Raw genomic sequence first — 19,226 nt, 5'->3', positions numbered from 1 at the left:
ACAAATCGAAATGGAATAAAAACAGCAAGCTCAGTAGAAAAAAAACAGCATCTTTATCTGAAGCTGTGCAGCAGGTTTGAGTGCACCTGCTATACCGGCACCATCAGTGCATCCACCCGGCTCCCAGCTCTGATATTGATGGGATTTACTAAAGTTAAAAAAAAGAAGAAGAAAAAATGCAACTGTCCCAACCTCAAGTCACGGAAACGTTAGCAATCGTCATCAAATTAAACCTGTAGTTATTAACTCTGGGCACCGTTTGCACTGGGGCTTTAGCACTTCTTTAAATGTTCCTAATTAGTTTTTGGACAAGCAGCAGCAATAGCTTCATCAGTGGAGAGCAGTCACACACTCAAGTCAAATCCCTTCTTAATTGCTAGTTGAGGGAAAACAAGGAGTGTTGGCAAGTTTATTTCAGATTCAATAGTGTTACCATGTCAGTATTATGCATGTACACAAACTGCAAGATTTTTAAAAAACACTCAGTGGAAGTTTAAACTAGAATTTACTGTCCTGACATTACGAGGTAACAAATGCCTTACTTTCTTTAGTTATTAAAACCTTTACCTGCAAGAAGATTGCTGTACATCCAACCCAGAGGCATAGTACCAAAAACTATTTCCTCCTCATTACGAATTTGAGGTGAAAATATCATTGGTGAGTGTCACAATGTACCTAGGTTATAGCTTATTTTGTGCAAAACTTGTAGAATAACATTAATAGGTTTCATTAGCTTAATGAGTTTCAACAAGACTGGCTACTGACAAGCAGGATCAATAATAGCACTCATTTCTAACTGCCCAGCTGTTACCAGATACATTATAAGTGTCCTGTTGCCCATTAAGTCTGGGCAAGAACAGAAAACTCAAGACTTACTTAAGACTTCTAACCCTATCTATGTTATTAGACAGCTATTGATTTAAATTTTAAAGACGAAATTAAAATTTTGCAGTAGAAGATTGTTTGTTTCGCATCATTGCAGGAAAGTTGTAATAAGATTAGTATTCATCACAATTTGACATATTTAGATGAGACAAACAGAAGATTAGTCGTTGGTTGCTGATGAGGTCATCCCACCAACGTCAGGAGATTTCCAGCACGAAAGAGCCCGCGGTATTCCACAGCCATCTAAACTATCTGGCACCAAATGGTGTGTCTTGAAAGAAAAAGTTTTAAGCTTTAATCTTTTGCAGTTTCTTGTGTAAAGTAAAAAACACCAGAGATTAAGAGATTTAGTTATTTTAATTTTGATGGTTTACCTAACTTTATATCTTTAAGTTACCTATGTCTAACAAATAAAGTGAGTGGACATGACAGACTGATCTCTTTTACTTTAAAGTATTATTACAGCTAGAGTTTAGGAGTTGGCTTGTGGAAAAAGATCCTGCCTTAGAGAGCTTGTTGACAATGGCTTTAAATCTTATTCAAAGTGAGGCAGGAGGAAGGATGTGTGTACAAAAAATGCCTCTTTTTCTTCCTGTCCTACTGAAGATGCCACCTTAACCTCCCACACATGCCTGCTAAATTGAATCTGTGGGTGCTTTGATTAAAGCTGACAAGGGGAGATTGAATTTACCTCTAACAAGAGAAAAACTGAGAATAGAGGACACCTACTGTAAAGAGGTAATGATGAGAAGACAAGTGGAGGGAAATTTGGAGAGTGTAAGAGGAAGGCGATCATAAATGGAAGACAACCATGGGATACTGCGATGGGAAACCAAAAAATATATATTTTAGGGACATAAAAAGAGACCTATTACGCAATTACATACTTTGCCTCATATATATTGTTAAACTAGTATATTCCAGTCGCTTCGGACTGCTCTTTTTTTTTCTATTATTGGCTCTACAATGTCACGGAGAGCAGATATCCCTGGTCATCTCAGGCACACGGCATGAGCTGTGAGTGAAGAAGCTCTCCGTCCCATGGTGTCAAACCCTTGAGTTTATAAGAGACAGCAAATGAGAAGAAAGTTGACTTATGGCTCAGTGACTGATTGCTAGTAGTTATAGTGACCAAATGGTTGCCCAGTGGTTGAGCTTGCAACACCATCAGAATCTGGACAGCAACTTTCGATCACAAGGCAATTGTTATGGTCACCTGGTGGGAGGTAACCTGTCTCCAAATAATGGCGGCCCATCTTAGGCTGACGACCATCACTATCACACAGGTTGGTGAAAGTCTGCAAAGAGCTGCAGTCTAATTTATAAGCACAGACAGATTACCAACACGTTGCAATCAATCTGAGTCAGTCTGTGGCGATATGCGCAACTCGTCTTGGCACTTCTCTTTACAATAGGAGACTGGACTCAGCTGGTTGCCAGTTTTCTGGATATGTTCCCATATAAAACCAAGGTTGTCCAGCATCTATATAATTTTGCAGTTAAATTGCCATCTTTTTTCTTTTCTCCAACAATTGTTTTACCTATTGTGATTAAAGAGAGAGGGAAGTAGCTAAAAGGACTTGTTTCAGACGATGAACTAAGGGACTGCACCAAGGCCCAATGTAAGATATCCATCTATCCATTTACAATCACTTATCTGGGTTCGGGTCATGAGGGCACCAGTCCAAGCAGAAAAGCTAAGAGATAGGACCAATGAAATGATAATGAGGTCTTTAACCTAAAATAGCTATTATTTCAATTACATAACAGAATTACTCGCAATGGAATATATACAATATGCTCTCCTAGTATTTTGTCTATGATAATGTGCAATATAAATATGGTACTGAAATGTCACGAGTCTGCCATTTCTGATACCTTACATGTTGATTAAGCATCAATACTTAAAAATGTGAATAGAGACTGAGGAGAAGCTTCTTCCCGCAGGCGATACGGTTTCTCAATCACACCACCACATAGTACTGACCCACACATATGGTTCTTAAACACACACTGGACATTCTGGACTTTGTTTATACTAATTCAATTAGATGCGTGGTCATCTAATCGAATCACTTCATCACTAAATCACTTTAAGCATATTTGCACTGCACAAGACACTTACAAATGTGGATTGCACAACACTGGACATTATATTTCTTCATTTCCATTTAATACTTGTACAGCTGCTGTTATTGTATTATATATATATTTATATTTCTTCATACATTCTTATATATTTCTAGACTGTGTATTTGTGTATTGTGTATTTTGTTGTACAGTTATTTTATTTTCAATTTTAATTTATATATTTTTATCTTATTCTTCCCAGTTAAATTTACCCTTTTTAATTTTCATATTTATTTCCTATCTTATTCATACCCTTATTTATTTATTTTTTCTTTAAGTCACGAGCACTTGTGTAAGCATTTCACTGCATATCGTACTGTGTATGACTGCGTATGTGACAAATAAAATTTGAATTTGAATTTATTTGAATACATGCAAATTATTCCACTGGAAATGTTTGTGGCTGTTTCCTTGTTTGTATATTCTGTCAGGGTCTTTTCTATTTCCTATTTAAATGCTATATGTGTGGCAGCGTCTGCTAAAGTTAATCTCAGTCAAAGCTTGGCAGAAAATCTACAATGGGTGAGAAGCTGCCTTTAAGCATCTCTATGCATGACTTTCCTCTGCTGTGCGGGGACCTCATCATATAAGTGGTTCAGTAAAGAAAAACACTGCAAACCACACCTTTAATGTGTAAATCCTTTCCTGGCCCCAATCACACTGTTTAGCGCAGTCGCATGTTCGCTGGCATGATCATCACACATTCTGACAGAGGTCTGGACCCCTGTGGGAGTTCAGAGGATGTTTGTCTTTGTTTGTTCTGCATATATCAAGTGCCTATTTGTGTCCTTGCTGGCGGGTCAATTGGAGAAAAAAGGATAGGTGAGGCGTGAGCTTGAGCACTTCTCCACTTGTGTCTGTGTGTGTTTTACGTTTCAACCTGAAGAAACTTGCAGCATGGGGTCTGCCCCACATTACTCTGAATCCCCTGAGCTGAGCATGTTGTTAACTGTCACTGATACGTTTCTGTCATAATGCTAATGAAGCACATATGTGAATATTGAATGTGTGTCAGGGAAGCGTTGTGAGTCCTATTTGCTCGTGCTCGTGTGTGACATGCTCTTGTCAGTGCCATTAATAACAAGCAATAACTGTGCCTCACTTATGTGAATCGCTGCCATTGTCACAGGAAATGATTTATGAAGCCTTGAATTCAAATTAAGAGGCCACTCTTGAACTCGCTGCTGATGAGATACACCTCATTCGTTCCTATTCTTTCTTTAACCTCGCCCCGTCCTCCTATCCCTCTTCTACAACATCCCTTCCGGTGCGTCTTCCCATCTCTCCTCTCCCTCCCCGTTATTCTTGTCGCATCTTTTTGCAGCTCCATCACTCCATCATTGCCCTTTTTTGTGTCGCACTTGCTGTCCTTATCTCTTTTATTTCTGGACATACACAGAGCATTCCTCACTCTTGTTAAAGTTGTTAGCTGGGTACCATGACTTCAGGCTTCCAATTCTCCTTTCCTTCCCTTCCCTCTCCCTCCTCTCTTTCCACAAGGTTGATAATTACTAGCAGCACTGTACTGTAGACCTGGCCCACTTTAGAAAACGAGAAACTGTATTCTCCTTTTATTACCTGCAGAATCAAACACACATGCGGGAGGCTGACTCGTTCTTTTATGTGTAAAATACAGTAGAGTACATGCATGCAAAAACACAGAGTGGAGTATTTTCACGCAAAAGGTAAGAGCGAATCGGGAACTCCTGCAAATATAAGCCAAGGAAAACCCCCGTTGTTCGATTGGGTCAAAGCAGAGGAAAATGCCCTTGGCTGCTCAGTCATGCAGGCCCCCAGTAATTACCTCCAACCTTATCGAGAGGAGCTCGCCTTTGGGGAGATCAGCCAGCAACATACTGAGCTCAAATCAAGCCAGATAAATACATTAGTGTAATGATAACCAACACTGAGACATACACTACGCTGATTAGAGATAAATCTCAACCGCTGCTTATTTTTCAGAGCAATTACACAGCAGCGAAGGGTTTAAGTGTCCTTGATGGCAGCCGGGATGTATGAAGTGATTACCTTGGGTTCTTATGTGCATTGACCTCATTTATACAGAGACCCACATAATTGCTGTGTGTATGGTTGAACTGGAGGGCTAGGCTCCATTCTCCCCCGTGCGATTCTCAAAATGATTATCGATGTGGAATGCAAATTGATGAGGGGCGTCCCGGTGTAAACCTAGCAGCGGCTTCTGCTGGGATTAGAGGAAAAGTCAATTTAATAAACAAACTGCTCTCGACAACTTACCTAACTTAATAATGTCTCCGTCTCGCCGTTTGAAAACTGCGTTATACTTTGTGCAGCAAACGTGGGACTTGTGTTGTGTCACATTTATGCGGCGTCTTTTAAATCCACATCTCTTAAGGGGAGACTCGCTACACACTTTCCTTTCTGCTTGTCATATTTCCTCTCATGTGTGGAGAGGTCACTTGAAAATGGGCTGGCTGATGAGTCAACATGTTGTCGGGTGAGCTGACAACACCTGTGTTGATGTACATAAACAGACAAGGAGCTCTCTTTGACCCACACTCCACTGACCTGGATCAGCGAATGTTTCCTGTCACTCAAGCCCACACATGTCCCAGGAGTGATGAATGTAGTCTTACACACACACACACACACACACACACACACACACACACACACACACACTTCCTCTCCATGGGAAATACCCTGGACGGTGGAAGCTGCACGTTGTGCTGCTGGCATATTTAGAGAAAATTCTGCAAGGCAGATGTATGTGTTCACGCTGAAAGAATGTGTGCACTGCCCGCTGCTCGTGTAACTACAGAACAGGGTTGCAACTGACTCTGGATGAATCACAGCAGATAAACATGGTAGGATTAATGATGATCATGAGCTTTTTTTTCTTTTTTCTTTTTTTAAATATATGGTCACGTTTGAGTGCAGAAACACTGATTACCAAAAGCTTGTGTTCCATTTTTCCAGCACACTTTCAATGTCATGCGTCTGGTCATGACCCAATGAAAAATACATTGTTCTTCTTTTCTACAAAAACAAGGCTGGTTTGATTAATGGCCTCAGTTTCAACCCCCCCCCCCCCCCCCCAAAGGATTAACCGTCTCACGTTACTGTGTTAGATAATGTGTGCATAAATATGTAAAGTTGAAACAATTGGCCAACTAGTGAATTTATAGAATTGCAGAGAGCCTGCAACCACTTTGATAAAAAGTTCCGTTTCTGAATCCAATTAAAGTAAGCAAACTGGATTTGCAAATATGTTTCAATAATTTCTCACAGTGTATATCACAGGCTGCAGCCCTTCATTACAGTTAATGGGACTGTAACTGCCCCCAAAACAGTAAACTGGTCTTAAAGCACTCTTAGTAAAAGTCCTGCTTACTTAAGTAAAATTCCAAAAAGCTGACAGATAAAAGTAATTTTAAATATTAAAAAGGCATCTACAAAAAGTCCCCTGTCACTTTATAATACTGAGTAAGGCGTTATATCATTGGTAATGCTTACGCAACAATGTGTAAATGCCCTCTTACAGAAGCATCTGGCTGAAGCGGAGCTAGTTTTAACTACTTTAGACACAGTTTGGAAATTTACTCTGCTGAAACAAGAGAAGGCCCTAACTAAAAAAGCTGCACAAGCTAAAACCACACTGAATCTTTAACAGGACATAAAAGTAACAATTAACGAGCAACTAAAGCTGGGACTATAGCTGTGCACGGTGGGCCACATTCAGACCCCTTAAGAGGGCAGAAACCAGTGAAACTCCTCTTTATGTCAGTGTAAAGAACTTTAACTAAACATTTAATGCCTGATATGTTTTTAAAAAAATTACTTCGCTAACACACCTCAGTTTTTCAACATGATAACGAAAACTCTGTCAGCACGACTCTTTAGGCTTAATTAAGAAATAAAGGTGGAAAATTACATAAAAGATTCAATTGAATGTTATTATTTTTGTTTTTTTCTTACTGTAAATCCATTTGTAGAAAGCATACATTTCCATAATAGACAGAGAAAATAGAAACTTTGTGTTTATCTATTACGTATTTACTTTGTTGTTGTATGAATGGGCATGGTGGAGCTCTTTATCAGCAGGAAAAGCTGCAAAACTTATGAAAATACAATTAAAATCCATATTGGGCCAAATTGCAGTCTTTGGTCTGTCTGTGATCCCCTGGGCCTCATTTTTTTTTACACTCTGAGCTAGAATATTTGTTTTGAATACAGCTAAACAGAACTGAGAAACAGCGGAAATGGCAACCCCAAGTTTTACTTTTGCACCTGTGTGCTTTCTATCACTCCATTATGCAGTACTTTGACTTAGAGGACCATAAAATGGTCACTGTTTTGTCCCCTGCAATAAATCAAATATGCTTTTACTGTTTTAGAGCACGTATGCCCTGTTATGCCAAAATCAGTACACATGACCTTTGATCCAGTAGCTCTCCAAGTTATCATCTTCTCTGTTTACCCCTGTGAAGCAGAAGTAGATACTCAGTGTGCACACTAAGCATGCTCATGATACAAACACTGGCTTTTTGCTCATGTAAACAACTCTGTGTGCTTTGCTAATCCAGAGGTAGACTGCTGTCAGACTGTGTCACTATCTATCAGAATGCTCCTCCAGGGCTTATAAAAGCAGGAGAAGTTGGCTTGCCTAATAATGTGCGCTTGCTATACTGTGGCATGTACACAAACTAGTTTAGGGGGTAAAGCACCATTTGTAACTTTAAAAAAAATGAAGTCAGTTTAGTTAAGTCACTCAGTTTTCTGCAGATACAGATTCTGCTCATTTATTCATGTTATTGTTCTTCATTATATCGCAATATAGAATAGAATAGAATAGAATAGCCTTTATTGTCATTGTACAGAGTACAACGAAATTGGAGTGCCACTCCCTTGGTGCAAGTTTCAATAATAAATATAAATGTAAAATATAAAAGGTACAAAAAAAACAATCGTAAGTACTCAAACAATAGTATGTACAATATATACAGGATAGCAGCATTAATATAATGACAGTATGAATAGCAGCATAATATAATGACAGTGACGGTATGGAATAGGTTCAATTGTTTTTGTGCTTATTTACTACGGTGATAGCTCTGGGAAAGAAGCTATCCCTGAATCTGTTTGTCCTGGTTTTATGTGACCTGTACCGTTGGCCTGACGGTAATAGTTCAAACAGTTGGTTGCTGGGGTGAGAGTGGTCCTTGATGATATTGCCAGCTCTGCTGAGGTACCGAGAGTTTGCAGTGACCTCCAGGCTGGGCAGAGAGCAGCCAGTGATCTTCTGGGCTGTGTTGATGACCCTCTGCAGTACTTTCCTGTCTGCAGCTGAGCACCCTGCATACCATGTTGTTATGCCGTACGTTAGGATGCTCTCTATGGTGGCTCTGTAAAATGTCACCAGCAGCCTCTCCTCTAGGTTGTTCCTCCTGAGCACTCTCAGAAAGTGGAGACGCTGCTGGGCCTTTTTAACCACCGCTGTAGTATTTGCAGTCCAGGAGAGGTCATCAGATATCTGCACGCCCAGAAACCTCATGGAGTGTACCCTCTCCACACAGCTCCCGTGAATGTAAAGTGGGGCCGGGTCTGCTCTCCCCTTCCTGAAGTCCAAGATAAGTTCTTTAGTTTTCGTGGTGTTCAGTTGGAGGTTGTTAACTGAACACCACTCAGTCAGTCTGTTGACCTCATCTCTGTAGTCCGACTCATCCCCCCTTGAGATGAGTCCAACCACTGTGGTGTCATCCGCGAACTTTATGATGGTGTTTGAGAGATGGGTAGGGGAGCAGTCGGATGTGTAGAGCGTAAACAGGAGGGGACTCAAAACACATCCTTGTGGAGACCCGGTGCTGAGCGTGATGGTGCTGGACCGGTGGGGGCCGAGTCTGACAGACTGTGGTCTATTTGTCAGGAAGTCCTTGATCCAGAGGCAGATGGGGGTGGAGAGTCCCAGGTGAGACAGTTTCTGGACCAGGATCTCCGGGATGATATGATTGAATGCTGAGCTGAAGTCCAGAAAGAGCATTCTCACATAGCTTCCTCGGTGCTCCAGGTGACTCAGCGCAGTGTGGAGCGCTATGGTGATAGCGTCCTCGGTGGAACGATTTGTCCTGTAGGCAAATTGGTGGGGGTCCAGAGTGGGAGGCAGACCGGCCCTGATGTGCTGACAGACCAGTCTCTCAAAGCACTTCATCACTACAGGCGTAAGTGCAACAGGCCTGTAGTCATTTGGGCTGGCCACAGCTGTCTTCTTGGCGATGGGGATGATGGTGGAGGTTTTGAGGCAGGGCGGGACGGTGTTTGATGACAAGGAAAGGTTGAAGATTTTAGTGAAGACTCCGGTCAGTTCGTCAGCACATGCTCTAAGAACCTTTCCATGTATTCCATCAGGACCTGCCGCCTTCCTGGGATTCACTGACCTTAGAACACACCTCACTTGGTGCTCCCTAAGTGTTAGTGTGCCAGTGCTGGGGGCGGGTGGAAGTGGTGTGGCAGCTGAGGGCTTGGTCGTCTCAAAGCGGGCGAAGAAACGGTTTAGATCCTCAGCCAGTGAGGCATCAGTCCTAGATGTTGCCTGGTTATTGCTTCTGTAGTTGGTAATGTGATTGATCCCCTGCCACATTTTTCCGGGGTCGTTGTCAGCAAAGTGATCTTCAATCCTCCTCCTATAGGCAGCCTTAGCTTTCCTGATGCCTCTACTCAGGTCTGCCCTGGCCGCCCTATACGCAGCCCTGTCCCCTGACTTGAAGGCAGTGTTGCGGCTTTTTAGGAGGGATTGCACTTCGCTATTCATCCAGGGTTTTTGATTTGGAAATACCCTGACCCTTTTGTTGATGGTGACACTGTCAACACAGTTCCTGATGTACGAGAGTACAGTGTCCGTGTACTCCTGGAGGTTGTGGCTGGAGAATAAATCCCATACAGTTGTTGAGAAGCAGTCCTGCAGTTGAGAAAGGGCTCCTTCAGGCCAGGTTTTTATTGTCTTTGTCTGGGGCTTTGTTTTTCTCAGCAGGGGGGTGTAGGTGGGGGTGAGGGACATGCAGAGGTGGTCAGATCCAGCCAGGTGGGGGAGGGGTGTCGCTCTGAAAGCATGCCTGATGTTTGAATAGACATGGTCCAAAGTGTGTTCTCCTCTCGTAGCAAAGTCCACAAACTGGACAAATTTAGGAAGCACAGTCTTTAGGCACGCTTTGTTAAAGTCGCCGGCGACAATAAAAACCCCATCGGGGTGGGCAAGCTGCTGTTTGTTTATGGTGTTGAGCCAGAGGCTGAGAACCGTGCTAACGTTAGCATCCGGCAGTATATAAACAGCTATCACAATAACTACTGTAAACTCCCTCGGGATGTAAAAAGGTCTGCACGAGACTGCCAGAACCTCCAAATCAGGAGAACAGTGTGTGTGAATGATCCTGCTGTTACAACACCACTCGTTATGCACGTAAACACATAGCCCCCCTCCTCTGCTTTTACCTGAGTTGCTGTTTCTGTCATGCCGGTGTAGCGTGCGGCCTGCTAACTCGACTGCAGCGTCGGGAATCAGCGGGTGAAGCCACGTCTCCGTAATAAGAATAATGCTGCAGTTACGTGCAAAGCTTGTGTTGGCTATCTGTAGCTCCAATTCGTCAAGTTTGTGGGTGATGGATCTGGCGTTCGATAGGAAAAGGCTCGGAAGTGCTGGCCGGTGTGGATGTTTGCGTAGCCTAGCGTCTGAGCCCGACCGGCATCCCCTCTTCTGCTTTCTTTCCCTCCGTCGCCTTCTACGCTTGCTGGGCGGGCAGACCATCCACGGTGACCCTGGCGGTCTCGCTATCTCCACCAGGATGTTGTGTGTTCGCTGATAGTCGCCAGAAACAGACAAACTATATTTAAAACCTAGGTCAATTAGGTTCTGGCGACTGTAAGAGATGGCGGCGTTGCAAACATTCAAAAATATCCACATTAAAAGTAAAAACGAGCACCAAACTGGAGAGCTAAGAGCCGCTGCACCCGTGCGCGCCGCCATCTTGTTGTGATAGTGAGATAAAGTCAGATAAAGTCAGATGGCAAAAATGGCTGTTTATACACACCAGATAAATTAATAATAAATACATATATTTTTAATTTTTCTTCATTCCCATTGATTAACAAGTCTAGGAGGAGTTAGGGAACAGACACGTGTGCATTTGATACAATCATTATAGTAAGATATTTATTTAGTTTAAGCCTTTAATCTAAATTGTTCTATTTAAATGAAACAAAAATCTCTCAGTAGTGATGCTGGACAATGGGCAGAAAATAAGATTTTCAGGTGTTTCTAGTTGACTCTTTAACAAAGTGTTAAATGTTCTTTACATTTACAACACAGCTAGCTTATTTAAACAGGTCAACATCAGCATATCAGAGTTGTATAATAACGTAAACATAAACAGAGATAATAATGTAATAATGTTCCAGGAGATATTTTACTATGTTTTCTAACCAAAGATGTAAATGCTGCATGTGCATATTTGACACAATCCATATATATATATAAGTCTATAATCCGCATGGAGTAATATGAAGAATTTGTCTAACATGTTACTGTTGTCCTCTTTACATGATTTAGAAAGATATATTTATAAAATGAAAAAAAAAACATTAATAAAAATACATTTAAATGAATCTTCAATATCAAAGCCTATCCAAATCAGGAATGTGGACTTAAATAAATAAAATATAAATAATTTCAAAATAAAATGAAGGGAATTTTCCTGTATCTTCCACGTTTAATATGTAATGATAATATTCCCCATCTTTAATGAGCAAAATAAGAAAAATTATATTTAAAACATTTGTGACATCTGTAATCTTTCTTGAATAAACAATAAGTTCTTACTTTTACCATTTGCTCAGATTTCTTCTCCTCATGATTTTGTGAATTTCATTCAGTTTGCTGTTTAAAAAGACTTCAGATTCCAATTTGCTTTAAATCCCAGTGATATATTACACTATCCCCTCTTTTTGGACGGTAAACACAACAACCTATTTGCCATTCTCACCATGTTGGTCTGAAAATCTAAATGTTTGGCCAAACTCCTCGTCTTCATTGTCCTTATGAAGTCTGCTTTTTTTTTTTTTTTAATCCCTGGCACAACCATCCTCTTTTTTTCCAGCTTATTTATTTGTCTCTCCAATTCATTAATACAACAAGCAACTACAATATGGCAATAGAAAACATATTTATTCCTTTTTACATAAGCCATTGGTGCCCTATAAAGAATTAGCTACCCAGTGAAATTCTTCATAAAGCCCTATTTCATCAATCTTAATATTGCGAGCCCACATAATCAGAGACCTCTTATTACCGGGAAGAATTCAGACACGAAAGACAGGACTATATCTCATCACTGTCGACATTTGTTGTGCGGATTTGGCCTCAGTTGCTCCACTAATCTTCTTTTGGTAAAAAAGAATTGAAAAGAAGAAACTGCACTACCTCAGCTTGAAAATAGCCAACCAAAAAACAACTAATCAGTTCAAGGCTGCAGCTAATTTGACTAATTAATTATTAATCAATGGATTACTTCCTTTATTAATTCATTCTTTTAAAAATATGACAAGAAAAAATATTCTGGGCCAAAGTCAGAGAGTGAGTGTCTATCTGCCTGAGTTTTAGACATACACTGTACATAAAGGATGCAAGAAGCAGTATTATTATGCACTATTGTATTCAATAAGATTTAAATGTGAGTGCAAATATTTGTCACCTGTCACCCTATGCTAGTTGGGATAAGCTCCAGCCCTCTTGTGACCCTGAATTGAATTTTTGCTAAAATACTTGCCATTGGAAAGAACTGGAAGTTATAAGCTAACATGCTACTATAGAAGTTTAAGTCACTTCCATATTAGCTTCACTCTTTTTTTACAGAGTCTTTTATTCTAGAGCAGAAATATCTTTGAAGATCAAACAAATTTTTACCTAAAGATCCTTACATTTCTGCAGGGCACATTATGTCAGCGTCTCACATCCTCACAAATGGTGACGTGTGCCAGAAATGGTGGGACATTTGGTTTAAACTGCGCTTTGAAGATACAAGAGTACGATTGAGCTGGTTTCTGCCAACATTTCAGTGACACACCATTGCAAAAGCTCTGAGATTCCCATATTACAAGAGGAAGATGTTGCAACAGCTGGAAAATAGGAGACTTCCTTGAAAAACTTTTACTCCCCCCCCCCCCCCCCCCCCCCCCCCCCCCGAGTTCTGACACATATCATTTAGGAGACTATTTCAGCAATCTGGTGCCTTGATCACCAGTATAAATGGTGATGGGACTGTGGTGACATCAGTGTTTTCACACGACGTGACCAATCCGCTGACCACAATGAACCCTCAGTGCAGCTGTGGTAAAATACAGCTGTCGTGTTCTTTCCTGGGAGCCTGCTCTCATTATGCTGGATCAAAATCTAATGTGTGCTGGTGCTGTGGTGAGGACTGTGGAGTCAGAGCCAGCTCTGCTAAGTGAAACATTAGTTTTAGTGCGCCTGACACCAAGCATGGGAGTTTTGATTGCAGCTATATTGCACAAGCTGTCTATTGAATTTCTGCCTAAATGTGCTTTTTTTCCCCCCTCTCCTGCACATACAGCTCTTCATGAAATGTCAGTGTCATCTCATTCACTGTTCCCTCGCTGTCCCTCTGCTCGCTTCTGTCCTCCCCGATCCTCCCATTTCCCTTTCTTTCTCTCTGTCTCTCATCTCTCTCTTTTGAATCTGCGGGGACAACTAATGAACGGCTTCCCTGCTCTGATTGGATGATGCATGATGTTATTAGGTGGGATGAAAGCAAATATAACTCAGAGGGTATGGAATGGAAAAGGAGAGGAAAGTGAGAGAGTGGAGACAGAGAAATGTTTTGACAGGAGGCTTTGAAAACAAAAGGACGTGCATGCGTGTAACAATGGGAGTAGGTCACAGTTTCACTGATGTTTCAGCCCTGGCACACTTCCTCTGGGAAATAGTCCTACAGATCTCATCCCTGTATCCTCTGCCTCGCTCAGGCTCCTCGCGCTATAGTGTGAAGAAGACGGGCAGATTGCGCAGTGCCCCAGGTCATTCCCAGAGGAGTGTGTGCGAGTGCATGTGAGGAGTATAGTGGAAGGGGAACTCCCAGATGGCCCTCCAGAGGCTCCATCATAAACTGCTCCTTTAACCATCTTTCATCTGCCTTATTAAAGCTGGAATGAAGGGGGCTGATCAGGTCACTAGTCCTGACTGAATAAAGCACTCTGCTACAAGCAAAATCAGGGGAAATGCAGGGTTATCCTTGTTGTTGGAGTAGCACGACATTAAGGTGCTGAGCTCAAAAGAGAAATCACAACAAAGAGCCTGGTGCTGCAGAGATTCAGTTTGTTAAATGGACACAGAGTAGGCTGTGGGGACTCCGCTCATGAAACATTCAGCTCCTCTAGTCAGTCACATTTAGCACCCAGTCCCCTTGAATATATTGTTTATTTAGCAAGAAGGAGACTGTGAAGTATCTCACTTTACTTTATTTGCTCATGGCACATGGCTAAAGAAGAACAGTGAAACAAACTATGCACTGTATATAAAAAAGATGGATGTTACCAGCATGACATCACCCACTGGTTTCCCTACAGAGAAATCACTGTCTTGTACAAAAAAATACATAGCCGTGTAATATTCTTACATGTTATTGCAAATTGCTTTAAGGTTGTACAAATATTCTTCTATTATAATATTAGAGATCTTCCACCGCCAATAAAAGTTTATAAATGTGTAATGCTGATGCCCAGTTGCCCTTCAGCATACATGATCATTTTAAATTAGTTCATAACAGAAAATCATTAAGGTTACGTCGCACATAAACCACATCCTAGCTTCATATAATACACTTCTTAATTTTTCTCATTGGTGCCTTTGTTTAAAATGACATATTTGACTAACCATTCGTTTTTTTTTCAGGGCCATTAAATTAGTAAATGTCACATCTGTCTAATGCCACGCTGCTTTCTGGTCCTCCCTTGCAGAGCCACAGCTGAAAGGCATCGTTACCCGGCTGTACAGCCAACATGGATACTACCTGCAGATGCAGCCTGATGGCACTGTCGACAGCACAAGGGATGAAAGCAGCTCATTTTGTGAGTATCAGTGTACAGATATCATGCTTATGTTGTAAGTTTTTAACAATTATTACAAATCTAGCCTCCAGCATTGCTTCTACCCACTTATATATATATATAAAACTGGAAAATGGAAATGCTCGTAATTTTTTTGCCAAAGTTAATGCTGTAAAGAACTTAACCGAACAACAGCAGGTGTCGTGCTGTGCTGTAAGGGCCTATGGCTGAAGAGTGGAGGAAAAAGTTAGGATTTTGTCAGCTCACCTGTCAAAATTGGTTCAATTAGGACTGTTATTTTTGTCTCTTAATAGGAAGCACATCATGTCGCAGTGCCTGTCAAACTTTGGCAATTTAGTGTGTTCGGCTCTCGTGCAGAAACGCTTGGATCACAGATTCTGATTGGATCTGCAGGTCACTATATGCACTTTATAAACCAGAGAGAGCAGTGACATATTACAACCGTTGAGACGATGTGAATGTTCGTCCTGACCTTTCGCAAACTAAATCTGGCCATCAGAGCGGAAACTATGCAGTGCTCTCTTATCATTTCTTTGTTTTTGACCTTCAAGAGTCAGACATAGGCCTTTTTTTAAAGCCGAAGTCTGAATGTGGCATTTTATTTACTCTCGATGTAACATTACTTCTTGGTGAACTGTTAACTAGCTTACTAGTGTATTTTACCAACACTGCGTTGCTGTCTTTACTCTAAGCTGCAGTTGGCATGGCAGAACATTTCCATTATTGTTCAGTTTTAGTGGCAGCACAAAGCTCAGTGAAGGTGACAGAGTGTTATGTTTCCATAAACATAAAGTAAGAGGTCACTGCATTTGGGCTTAAGAGAGAAACCGCAGGCAGCACTGACACTGGAGCCATTCACCCTGCAAATATGAATACAGAATAGCAGAATGTGTTGTGATATGGTATTGCAGTTTGATTTTCTGACTTTTTCCTTTCCTTCCTTCTCTATCTCTGACTTTATTTCCCAATTTAGCACAGTTCAACTTAATTCCAGTGGGGCTGCGGATTGTGGCAATTCAGGGGGCAAAGACAGGGTTGTACCTCGCCATGAATAGTGAAGGATACCTCTATACATCAGTAAGTATACCCATTAGGCTTATACAAACAAAATACTTCCATTTCATGACATATCTGAGATATGTTGCTGTGACACTAAATCCAAGATGATTGTTCTGCTTTTGGATTAGAATGCATCCATTCAGGTTTGGATAACAGCTGCGGGGTCCTGATATCTTTCCTACAGAAAAGCTAATGCCTACTCACATCACTGACAAGGAAATCAAAAAGGAGAAAACCAATCAGGGCGTTATCATCAACTGTCATATTGGATTTAGAGGTTCAGTTGTCTGTCACTTAGACTTCAGTTTACTGTCTCTTCTATTTCAGCATAATTTGCATGACATGGGTCTGATGATGTATACGTACATGCATCACAAACCTCGCAATGCATGTATATACAGAACTGTAAAAATGAGGGTAAATTCAAGATATGAGCCCACTTACCACAAAAGCTTGCATATTTTTTGATTCTTGCCTCGCTTATTTATTGCATTGAAAACATAAATTCAATTTTAAATCATTTTTCTAATTTATGAACTTAGAAAGGTGTAAAACAGAAATAAAGTAACAAAGAGTGAAAAGAACAATATATTAGTATGGGTATTAATATAAGTTGATGTATTACAGTTTGTAAAGCTATTTGAGCACACACTACTAAATAGGATGTCTATAAATAATGACAATTTTCTCCCTTTGGGTTGCATGGGGTTGGTCAACTAGATTGTGATCTTGTATGCTAAAGTAATCTTCAACATCTTAATCACAGCTATGTAGATAAAAATATTCTTTAGCTATAAGTTCAAGCACTTCAGAAAGGACCTCACAAGTATGAATGGACCATTTTCCCTACTGCCATTAGTGTACAGATTACAATCATAAGGTGGTCGATGTCTGTTGTGACTGCAGTGAGCCCAGAACCAGAAAGTGGACACAGGAGATGAGTCCTGTCAAGCCTGGATAGTTTAGGAGGCAACTGACAAGTACTGGAATGCTAAGCAAAGTGTGGTTCTCACAGTAGCAGAAGCAAAAACTGAAGCCACAGAGCATGACTTTCAGTCAGCCTTGAGGTAATTCTAGCAAACTGTCAGGTGACACAAGGAGAAAAGCAGCTTCCAACTCACACTTTATTCAGTGGAGATGGAGAGCTGCTAACTTCAACAGAGGATATAGTCAGATAGTGGAGTACTTCGAGAATCTCTTCAATCCCACTGACACACCTTTTGTAGTGGAAAGAGAGACAGTGAAGAGAGAGGTCAGGAGGTAGTTAAAAAAACATTTTGGTGGCAGGGCACTAGGGGTGGATGAGCTTCACGTTAAGTTTCTTCTGCATTGCAGCTATAAGGGGATCACACTACTCAGCTTGACCAGTAAGGTCTATGCCAGCATACCTCAGAGGAGAGTTCAACCATTAGATGAATCTTGGATTCTGGACAAATAATGTGGTTTTCATCCTGGTCATGATATTTGAGGGTGTATGGGAGATTGCTCAACCAGTCTACATGTGTTATGTGGACTGGGGTATCCTGCGGGGGATGCTTGTGGTGGTATTGGGTATCAGGACTGTTTTTGGTCCCTGTAAAACCATAGTAAGAGCTTGACTTTCATTGCCAGCAATAAGTTAGCTTGATTCTAAGTGGGCTTTAAATTCAACCAGGCCTTCTGTTTGTCACCGATTAAAAAGGGAAGGGAAAATTCGATAAAAAAAGTCTGTTTTGGGCTTTTTTATTTCTAGGTGCAGCCAAGGGGTGGAAGGTGTCGGGCTCAGTGGTTTCAGGTTCTCATCTCTGCTTTTTTGGCTTCACCGAGTAAATGACCTTCTGTTTGCACTGAGGTGATTTGCACCTATAAGTGTGAAGTGACTGGGATGAGAAATAGTGCCTCAAAGCAGGGTTTTGCTGTCAACTATCATTCATTGATTGTGATAGTAAGCGCAAGAATGATCCTTTCTGAGCATGCCTAGATATACAGCATTATTCTGGTCACTATTGTTACCATTAAAATGTTCAGTCAGTCTATGGCTATACTGAACAAAGCTAAATAATTGCAAATATAGACATTGATACTAGACACCTTACAGATCATTTGTACCAAAACAATTTAACCTATCTTTATGCTGCAGTATTTTAAAAAACATTAATTTGGGGACTTTGATGTAATCATCTTCTTGTCCTAGTACAGCTAGAAAATAAACAGCTCTGGTCAAGTGAGTTATGCTAAACAGGTTACGCTACACATATTTTACTGAGATAGTTTATAATTCAGAAACATCTTTAGAACCTTTTAACTGTTGACGTTTTATTTTTTTTTATTGCAACCAATAGAATATAATGAGTTCCGTACTTGAAACAGGGATAAAAGCCTGAGGTATGTCAAATTACACAAGAACTGGACTGAAAGTCAGAGGTACTTGGGTCTTAAGGAGTGATGAATCCAAGTTAAAAAAAAAATTGGTTCAAGTTGTTGTCAGTATGTACAGTGGAGGTCAGGAGAGTGGTACAACAGTGAGTATGTACAGCCATCAGTAAAACACGGTGGAGGCTTTGTCGTGTTTTGGGGATGAATTTCAGCCAGTGGTGCTGGGGATCTTGTCAAAACTAATAGAAATATGAAAGCAGAAAAGTTCCATCAGATTGTGATCCACCATGTAAAACCATCTGGAAAGTATCTGATGGCCAGCAGCACAAAAGTGGCCCCACTGATTTGCCTTCTGTAATGGAAGGAAAGTCTGGGAACAATAGGGAGTGACCTCAAGAGGCCAGACCTCAAGAGGCACCACAATGGTTGGTGGAACCCTTCAAGGACCACCACATCTCAAAAACTAGTGGTTCCTTTATTCAAGAAAGGGAACCAGAGAGTGTGCCCCAACTATTGGGGGATCATACTCCTCAGCCCACCTGGGAAGCTTCATGCCAGGATACTGGAGAGGATATTTAAGCGTATATCAGAGTTAGCCCCTCGAGTTTATGTGCCTTGTGACTTACAGAAGGCATTCAATCATGTCAATTGCATGGTAAAATAGCATCAGGAGCTCATTCATTTGG

The 19,226-nt window shown here is 41.0% G+C and overlaps 1 protein-coding gene across 1 annotated transcript in view; it reads left to right on the top strand.

Moving 5' to 3' along the window:
* fgf11b (fibroblast growth factor 11b) overlaps window positions 1-19,226 on the top strand; it is a 37,682-nt gene that overhangs the window by 6,323 nt on the left and 12,133 nt on the right. The window contains exons 2-3 of the mRNA XM_026182338.1: window positions 15,016-15,126; window positions 16,100-16,203. Of these exons, the coding sequence (XP_026038123.1) occupies window positions 15,016-15,126; window positions 16,100-16,203 (215 nt within the window). The remainder of the gene's footprint in view (window positions 1-15,015; window positions 15,127-16,099; window positions 16,204-19,226) is intronic.

The sequence above is a fragment of the Astatotilapia calliptera genome, chromosome 10 (genome assembly GCF_900246225.1).
Source record: "Astatotilapia calliptera chromosome 10, fAstCal1.2, whole genome shotgun sequence".
Lineage (NCBI taxonomy): Eukaryota > Metazoa > Chordata > Actinopteri > Cichliformes > Cichlidae > Astatotilapia > Astatotilapia calliptera.
This window is presented reverse-complemented; position numbering and strand designations above follow the sequence as displayed.